Source organism: Palaemon carinicauda, chromosome 22 (assembly GCF_036898095.1).
Source record: "Palaemon carinicauda isolate YSFRI2023 chromosome 22, ASM3689809v2, whole genome shotgun sequence".
Lineage (NCBI taxonomy): Eukaryota > Metazoa > Arthropoda > Malacostraca > Decapoda > Palaemonidae > Palaemon > Palaemon carinicauda.
Window position 1 is genome coordinate 118,449,879 of NC_090746.1, and position 10,000 is coordinate 118,459,878.

A 10,000-nucleotide genomic window follows, 5' to 3' on the forward strand; every position below is an offset into this window, starting at 1 on the left:
GACACTGTTACAGAGGAGAACAACAGACATGTTTAATCTGGTTCATTTTAGTGCGAGGGAAGAGCGAAGATACAAGCATAATATATACACAAAATGAATTATGTACGATCGTGTGACACACGGTTGGTACAATATATATATATATATATATATATATATATATATATATATATATATATATATATATATATATATATATATATAATATAATATGAAACAGTCTTTACAATGAAATTTATCTACATCTAATTTGATTTCCAATCAGTTGTTCATAATAACTAAGATATAAAGAAAATATATATAAGCCTAATAAAAGAAATTATCAGAAACTGACTGACAAATCAATATATGTATATATATTCCATACACTTTAATAGTAATAGCAAAACCCGACGCAGGGCCTTGCATAATATTAGTATCCGGTTATATCCCGGTTGTATTAAGTCTAACACGGTGATTTACAAGAGTATGTTTAGCATGTATTAGGGACCAGGGTTGTATTGCTAAGCAAATACCTTAGGTCTTTGCGCTTATTCAGTAGCTTTTTTTTTTTTTGACGCTGGTCAAATCATGTATTCAAATACAACGTGTTTTATTTTTGATTATTCACTCCATGGTTAAAATAATTTGTGTATAGGTCTAAGCTTTTTCTTCCTATGGATGTAGATATCAATAATTCTAATGTTTTGAAAATAAAATCATATAAGGAAATGATTTGTGTCTATTTTTGACAGCGGAAGTTTCTCTCTCTCTCTCTCTCTCTCTCTCTCTCTCTCTCTCTCTCTCTCTCTTTATAGATACTAACGTGTAAATTTGGATGTAGGTCTAAGGTTTTTATTGTAATGTATGTAAATATCAATAATTCTAATGTTTTGAAAATAAAATTATATAAGTAAATGATTTGTTTCTATTTTTGACAGCGGACGTTTCTCTCTCTCTCTCTCTCTCTCTCTCTCTCTCTCTCTCTCTCTCTCTCTCTCGCTTTATAGATATTATCGAAAACGGCAGGTGAATTCATTCAGTTAGCCTAGAAACACATGTTATATCCTAACCGCAAACAAACGTAAGCACGTTCAGTTAGTTTCTTAAGATCTAATATAATGTCATCTGAAATTACACACAAAAAAAGATATTATATTAAATACTAATAGTTCTTGATGAACAAATGAACACCGTTTATAAAGTGAATCTCAAAGAGGAAACTTAATAAATATCATTTGCCTGTTACTCATGTCCCGAGACGCAGAGGCAGGGGAGGGGAACTCAGTGGAAACTGGCATCCACACGAACCAACCCCCGTTCTTCCCCTCTCCCCCCCCAACCCCTCCTCATTACCCCCTCCCCCTCCCCTCTTGCCTTTGATCGAGAGACGAGGTTGCCTCAGTGTTGCCAGATGGGGTAGTGTAGAAATCCCCAAATCTCAATGAAAATATCTCCAAAACAACACAAAAATCCCCATTTCCACAACTACGATTTCACAATTACAAATTCTTCTGATCATATAGGCTTTACTAATATAGAAATTAATCACTATACTTCATAAAATTGCAAATAAACTAATTGCGACAATATAAGGGTTTAATTATCTTTGTTTTTCCTTCATAGTAATTAGTACAGAATATCCCCATCGGACAGCAAATATCTCCAAATCTAGGGATAAATTCCCATATCTGACAACACTGGGTTGCCTGGTGAGTGGTGCCCGCGTTCGTCGTTCGTTTTGAGGTTCAGTACCTCTCTAGACTCGTTGCTGCAAGGACCATCCTCCGCTTCGTGCTCTTGTGCTGTGTTTGCCCTCCTCTTCCTCCTCCCGCAGTTTGAAAGGCTTTGTTTAAGACTTTTTTTCCGGTGGTGAATCATGGATTCGAAGAGACCTCCACCTAGACCGGTGAATTTAGAGGAGGCGGACGATGGTGTCGTGGAGTTTTCGCCGCTGAACCAAGAGGACGACGAAGGCACAGTCACTATCGAAGTGCCTGTGGCCGAGGAGAGAGCCGCATGGGGATCTAAAATGCAGTTCATGCTTTCATGCATTTCCCTCTCCGTCGGCCTCGGCAATGTATGGAGATTCCCCTATCTAGTGCAGCAAGACGGAGGAGGTAAGTCCTGACACCTTAGAGTTTTGTTGACATTTTTCGCACGCTAGCTGACACCAGCACTTTTGGTGTGGTGTGGTTGGTTGGCCAGCCGTACGTTTTAAAATAATTATTCCTCTCTCTCTCTCTCTCTCTCTCTCTCTCTCTCTGTCTTGTTATCGCCAGTCTATATTTTTCTAAAACATTTCCATGACGTTCTAAATCTCGTGCTGATATCCCTTTCAAAGTTTCTCTCTCTCTCTCTCTCTCTCTCTCTCTCTCTTGGTATTGCCTGTCTATATTTTTATAAAACATTTCCATGACGTCCTAAATCTCGTGCTGATATCCCCTTCAAAGTTGTCCCCGTTGTTCGTCAAGTTTGTCATCAATAAACCATAGTTTTCCGTGCTAATATAGGTATAAAAACGTGTTGTATACTGACAAATCTATGCAAATTAATAAGCATGAGAGAGAGAGAGAGAGAGAGAGAGAGAGAGAGACACCAAGGGGAAACTAAAAGGTTTACAGAAAAAAGAAGCGTGGTTAGCAGTTCTGAATGTGTGTGCGTGTGGATGTCTGTACGAGGAGAGGATACGTGTGTGTGTGTGTGTGTGTGTTCGGTGAGCTGTTTGGCGGATCAATATTGCTCGGCTGGAGCGCTTGAACTAAAACCTCTGAGACAGTCCTAAATGTTTACATAGAATCGCCTCGGGGCTGAGAATACACTTTCTCACTCTCTCTCTCTCTCTCTCTCTCCCTCTCTCTCTTTCGCCCTTTTGTCTTCGTGTAATGAAGGAAACATCTCAGTAGGCGCGGATGGTTAAATATCACCTCACCTGGTGTTCGGTAACTTTCCCTCAAAGGTGTAAAAGAGAATGACTTTAAAGGGGAACGAACCAGCGTGGTTTCTCTCCGTTTTTGAGTACACGTACACACAAACACACGCATGCGTAGTACGGCTGATTTCGGTCGAAAAAATACAATTCCTGGGGTACGGTACGGTAGTGGCATATTCACTGATACCTCTGGTGTCATGCAGGGTGATTGGTTGATGATAGTATCGTGGTATTTTGCTTGAATAAATGGAAGGTCATATTTGCTTCTGAAGAGGAACATTGTCGATTGTTCGGGAACAAACGCCGTGTTTATATAATAGACGCACTACGATTAAGTTTTCTTGTTACCTTGTGTAATCGTATTACGTATGATGTTATGTAGTTTAATTATATTTTGCGTTTGAGTATACAGTTTTTTCGAATGCTTATATATATATATATATATATATATATATATATATATATATATATATATATGTATGTGTGTCTGTGTGTGTATTGCATAATTGCTCACGTAGGCTATTGTGTATTCAAACATGTTTGTGTCCGTGAGGAAGAGTTCTGAGTTAATATAAAATGTCGTGTGTGTGTATATATATATATATATATATATATATATATATATATATATATATATATATATATATATATATATATATATATATATATATATATATATATATATATACTGTATATGAGACCAGGGTTCGATCCTAGTATGAGGTAGAAATTTATTTCTATTTGAGCCCAATGTTGTGTTGCTTTACATATATATATATATATATATATATATATATATATATATATATATATATATATATTATATATATATATATATATATATTATATATATATCTTTATAATATCCGTGACCTGTGTTCATTCTAAGAAACCTGAGGTCAATCCATAATAATGTATTAGCATAAGTCTCCCGTTGAATAATTACCAGCTAACCTTAATATGGTATTCTTGAGGAGAGTGACACGTCTGTCCTTCGGGTTCATTCTTAATATTCTAATAATATTCAGGTCATGTGTATATTTTATAAACACCAGGTGATTATTTGTACATGTAATTCTTCTGGTTTGGATGCTTATGATATAGGTTAGGTCGTAGAATGTGTATTTTGTTCACAAGTAAAAGGATTATTATTATAATTTTTTTTATTTTTATTTATTTTTTCTTTAGTAGCCATTACTGATCTCAGACGGGATTTAATATTTAGGTCACTTTGTATTATTTAAGGCTTTGGTTTATTGAATCTTGAAATTTATTTTTTTCCAATTCTTTGTTAAGTTTTTTTTTTTTTATTTACTAGATCTTGAAATTTTTTTTTCCCAATTATTAAAGTTTTTTTTTTATTTACTGAATTTTAAGATTAATTTTATTATTATTATTATTTAGGGTTTTTTATTTACTGAATCTTAAAATTTATTTTTTCCAATTATTGTTTAAGGGTTTTCATTTACTGAATCTTATGGTTTATTTTTTTTCAATTATTATTTAAGGTTTTTTTTTATTTAATGAATCTTAAAATTTATTTTTTTCCAATTATTAGTTAAGGCTTTTTATTTACTGAATCTTAAGATTTATTTTTCCAATTATTATTTAAGGTTTTTTTTTTTTATTTATTGAATCTTAAAAATTATTTTTTCCCTTTAATCTTTAAGGTTTGGCATTTATTGAATCTTGAAACTTACTTTTTCCAATTATTAGTTAAGGTTTTTATTTACTGAATCTTCATTTTGTTTTCCAATTGATTTTTAAGGTTTTTATTTATTGAATCTTAATTTTTTTTTTCAATTATTAGTTAAGTTTTTTTTTATATACTGAATCCTAAGATTTATTTATTTCCAATTGATCTTGAAGGTTTTTTTATTTATTATTTAGTGGTTATTTTTTCATTTTAGAGTCAAACTTGAATTAGAATGCTATTTGTTTTGTTTTTTTTATTATGGATGGCATTTTGTCATTTGATATTTTCTTTTTATAATAATTATGCTCTAAAAGTTATTTTTTTTTATTTTGTGTCTCATTACGTCCACCAACGAAGGTGGAAGGAGGTTACGTTTTCGCCCCTGTTTGTGTGTTTGTTTGTGAACAGCCTCCTGGCCACAATTTTAATCGTAGAGTAATGAAACTTGCAGGGATTAAAATTTATGTAAACAAATGGAAATTATTAAATTTTGGAAGGTCAAGGTCACGTTCAAGCAAAATGTCCAATTATTAATTATTATTGTTATTATTATTATTATTATAATTATTATAATAATAATAATAACTAGCTAAGGTGCAACCCTAGTTGGAAAAGCAAGATGCTTTAAGCCCCAGTGCTCCAACAGGGAAAAATAGCCCTGTGAGGAAAGGAAATAAGGAAATGAACTGATATAAGAAGTAATGAAAAAATAAAATATTTCAAAAACATTAACAACATTAAAACATATTCACGTAATCATCAAGACTTCAAACTTGTTTCATATTTAAGTGTATGAAAATCCACGCCAATTAATACACGTTAAGGTCAGAGGTCAAGGTCGAGAAATAAGCTGCCGAGGTGGAGGTCTGCGCTCTACTCAGTGCCCATCTAAGTTATACACGTATTTGGGTGTTTAATGAGCATATATCTGTTATACCAACTTAGATATACTTTCAAATTACAGTTATTTATATGACAGACACTAATAAAGAAAATACAAATTACAAACGGTATTAAATATGGTTCATAATCTAATTTAAGTTACATCTATTTATATGAAAGACACTAATAAAGAAAATATAAAGTACAAACAGTATTAAATATTGGACATAATATATTTGAAATAAAATAGAATAATGCAAAGAAAGGAAGAGAATTAAAAAGTACAAACGGTATTGATTATGAGTCATAATCTATCTTTGAAAAAAAAAATAATGCAAAGGAAAAAAGGAAGAGAATTAAAATGTACAAACGGTATTAGTTATGAGTCATAATTTATCTTGGAAAAAAAATAGATTAATGCAAAGGAAAAAAGGAAGAGAATTAAAATGTACAAACAGTATTAATTATGAGTCATAATCTATCTTTGAAAAAATAAATGAAATAGATTAATGCATAGGAAAAAAGGAAGAGAATTAAAAGGACAAACACATATTAATTATGAGTCATAATCTATCTTTGAAAAAAGAAATAGAATAATGCAAAAGTAGAAGGAAGAGAAACTTGAATAAGGACCTGGTAACAGAGTGGAGAGGAGTGAAAAGGAAGAAGAGGAAAACTTCGGAAATCCTTGGTTTTGTTTTGGGACTAATTTACGGACCTGAGGATTATCCCAGTGCCTGAGTTTCCGAGTTTGTTTCAAACTCTTGTGAGTCTAACTTTCAAGTTTCTTTTTCACATTAAAAAACAAAAGAAGTAAATAGTTTTCTGTTTACCACTAGTTCTTTTTGGGAGACGGGCTGGGTGGGTGGGGGGGGGGGGGTATTAGAAGATACTAAAATACTTCGTTCTTTCTTGTTAGTTCCGAATTGTTTAAAGTTTTTTCTTTTATTTTCGAACTAAAAAAAATTCTGTTTACCACGAGTTCTGTTTGCAATGTTTTTACTTTTGCTGGTCCAAGAGAAAAAACATAACAGTTTTTTTCTTGTGGATTCCAAATTGTTTAAAGTTTTTTTTTCCACATTAAAAACAAAAGAAAAAAAAATTTCTGTTTACCATGACTTTTATTTGCAATGTTTTTACTTTTGCTTGGCCAGGAGAAAATACAAAATATAGTTCGTTTTTTCTTGTGGATTCCGAATTGTTTAAAGTTTTTTTCACATTAAAAATAAAAGAAAAAGAAACTTTTCTGTTTACCACGACTTCTATTTGCAATGTTTTTACTTGTGCTTGACCAGGAGAACATACAAAACATAGTTCGTTTTTTTCTTGTTAATTCAAAATAGTTTAATTTTTTCTCACATTAAAAACAAAAGATAAAATAGTTTTCTGTTTACGACAAGTTTTATTTGCAATGTTTTTACTTTTGCTTGGCCAGGAGAAAATACTAAACACAATTCGTTTTTTTAAGGATTCCAAATTGTTTGAAGTTTTTTTTTCACAAAAAAAAAAGGAAAAAACAGTTTTCTGTTTACCACGAGTTAATTTTTCAATGTTTTTACTTTTGCTAGGCCAGGAGAAAATACTAAACACAGTTCGTTTTTTTTTAAGGATTCCAAATTGTTTGAAGTTTTTTTTTTTCACATTAAAAACAAAAGAAAAAATACAGTTTTTTGTTTACCACGAGTTTTATTTGCAATGTTTTTACTTTTGCTTGGCCAGGAGAAAATGAAAAATATAGTTCGTTTTTTCTTGTGGATTCCAAATTGTTTAAAGGTTTTTTTTTCACATTAAAAACAAAAGAAAAAAAAACAGTTTTCTGTTTACCACGAGTTCTATTTGCTATGTTTTTACTTTTGCTTGGCCAGGAGAAAATACAAAATATAGTTAGTTTTTTCTTGTGGATTCCAAGTTTTTTTTTTCACATTAAAAACAAAAGAAAAAAGAACAGTTTTTTGTTTACCACGATTTCTATTTGCAATGTTTTTACTTTTGCTAGGCCAGGAGAAAATACAAAATATAAGTTTTTTTTTTTTTAAGGATTCCAAATTGTTTTAAGTTATTTTTTTTCACATAAAAAATAAAGGAAAAAACAGTTTTCTGTTTACCACAAGTTTTATTTGCAATATTTTTGCTTTTGGAGAGGCTGGTGTTGTGTTACTAGATTAGGATAAAATACAAAAAAAAAAAAAGAAAAAAAAAAACAGTTTTTTGTTTACCACGAGTTCTATTTGCAATGTTTTTGCTTTTTTTTTTGGGGGGGGGGCGTGGTGGTGTTGGGTTACTAGGTTAGAAGAAAATACAAAAAAAAAAAAAAAAATACGTTGTTTCTTGCGAATTCCGAATTGTTCAGTGGGCCTTATTAAGATTACAGCCTCTGTAATGCAGCAGGTCGTAGGCTTTGGAGTTCAGAGGGGGTTGTGGGCGGGGGGGGGGGGGGGATGGGGGGGACGTTGGGGAATTTCATTAACTACTTTTAATTGCCGCAGTCTTACGGGTAGGACTTGGAAAGTTTCGAAACTCTGGAGGTGTTTGGTGTGAACTTGTGTTTTTGTTTTTCCCATGGATTGTATTAATAGTTTTACGTATTGAATATACGTACATACATTACATACATATACCAAGGCACTGTATTGAATATAACTATATATATATACTGTATATACATATATATGTGTATATATATATATATATATATATATATATATATGTGTGTGTGTATATATATGATATAATATATATATATATATAATGTATATATATATATACATATATATATATATGTATATATATATATATGTATATATATATATACATACCTTGTTAAGCTACAACCCTAGTTGGAAAAGAAGGGTCCTATAAGCCAAGGGACTCCAACTGGGAAAATAGCCAGGTGAGGATAGGAAACAAGGAAAAATATAATGTTTAAGAACAGTAACATTAAATTGAATATATCCTATATAAACTATTAAAACTTTAACAAAATAAGAGGAAGAGAAATTAGATAGAGTAGTATGCCCGAGTGTACCCTCAAACAAGAGAACTCTAACCCAAGATAGTGGAAGACCATGGTGCAGAGGCTATGGCACTACCCAAGACTAGAGAAATATATATATATATCTCTATACACTGAAGAGCAAAAGTCTGCCTATTCATATGAATATTTTATCTATTCTGGTCAGACTTATAACTACTCGGTCTCTCTCCGTTCCTCGGGTACGGGGGAGAAGTAGTAGCCATACCCTGGTGAAAGGGGTTGTAGTTTGGAAAGGGGGGAGGGGGCGGGAAGGCTTGAATCTGTGTGTGTATGTGTGCATATCTATCTAAATATTTAGTCGTCATTTTTGACGGGTCGCTTACATTAGTGTGTATATATATATATATATATATATATATATATATATATATATATATATATAATATGACAACCAAACCAGTGCATATAAAATTAGCCTCAAACGCCTATGTATGGTAAAAGTGAACAAGGCCATGGCCAAGGGAAAACGTTTGAAGATGCTAAAGATCTCCCACATAAACCTAACAAAATATTCTCTGCCAGTCAACATGGTAACAATCAAGGAGGTATCTGATTGGTAACGTCTCTGCCTGGTGTTTGCCAGACGGGGGTTCGAGTCCTGCTCAGACTCGTTAGTGCCTTTAGTGTCTACAACCTTACCATCCTTGGGAGCTAAGGGGTGGGGGGGGGTGGTTTGGGGGAGCCTATAGGTCTATCTGTTGAGTCATCAGCAGCCACTGCCTGGCCCTCCCTGGTCCTAGCTTGGGTGGAGAGGGGGCTTGGGCGCTAATCATATAATATATGGTCAGTCTCTAGGGCATTGTCCTGCTTGCTAGGGCAATGTCACTGTCTCTTGCCTCTGCCATTCATGAGCGACCTTTAAACCCGTCTTGGCTTCTTACTTCCACCTGAGTCAACTCCGGAATATTATTATTATTATTATTATTATTAGTAGTAGTAGTTGTAATTAAGTTACAACCCTGGTTGGAAAAGCAGGCTGCTATAAGCCCAAGGGCTCCAACGAGGAAAAATATCCCAGTGAGGAAAGGGAATAAGGAAATAAATAAACTGCATGAGAAGTGATGAACAATTAAAATAAAATATTTTAGGATCAGTAGAAACGTTAATATATATCAAATAAAAAAAATATAACGATGAGAGTATTTAAACTCAAGAACAAAGTCAACTTAGGAAAAACTTGTTGATTAAAAATCTAACGAGAAGAATATTTAAACTCGAGAACAAAGTCAACTTAGGAAAAACTTATTGATTAAAAATCTAACGGTAAGAGTATTTAAACTCGAGAACAAAATCAACTTAGGAAAACTTTATCAAAACTCATATTAGAAGAATATTTAAACTCGAGAACAAAGTCAACATAGGAAAACGGTTTAATTAAAAATCATACCAGGAGAATATTTAAACTCGAGAACAAAGTCAACTTAGGAAAAACTTGTTACCTAAAAGAACTAACGAGAAAAATATTTGAACTCAAGAA

General features: G+C 32.5%; 1 protein-coding gene across 4 annotated transcripts in view; it reads left to right on the forward strand.

Moving 5' to 3' along the window:
* Positions 1–1,713: 1,713 nt before the first annotated feature.
* Positions 1,714–10,000, forward strand: part of LOC137616722 (sodium- and chloride-dependent transporter XTRP3A) — a 190,956-nt gene continuing 182,669 nt past the window's right edge. For 2 of the 4 annotated variants that reach the window (XM_068346725.1, XM_068346726.1), the window contains exon 1: positions 1,715–2,099. In XM_068346725.1, coding sequence (XP_068202826.1) covers positions 1,859–2,099 — 241 coding nt within the window. In that variant the 5' untranslated portion in view covers positions 1,715–1,858. Of the gene's footprint in view, positions 2,100–10,000 lie in introns of all 4 variants that reach the window. The other 2 variants (XM_068346723.1, XM_068346724.1) reach the window with 2 other exon arrangements.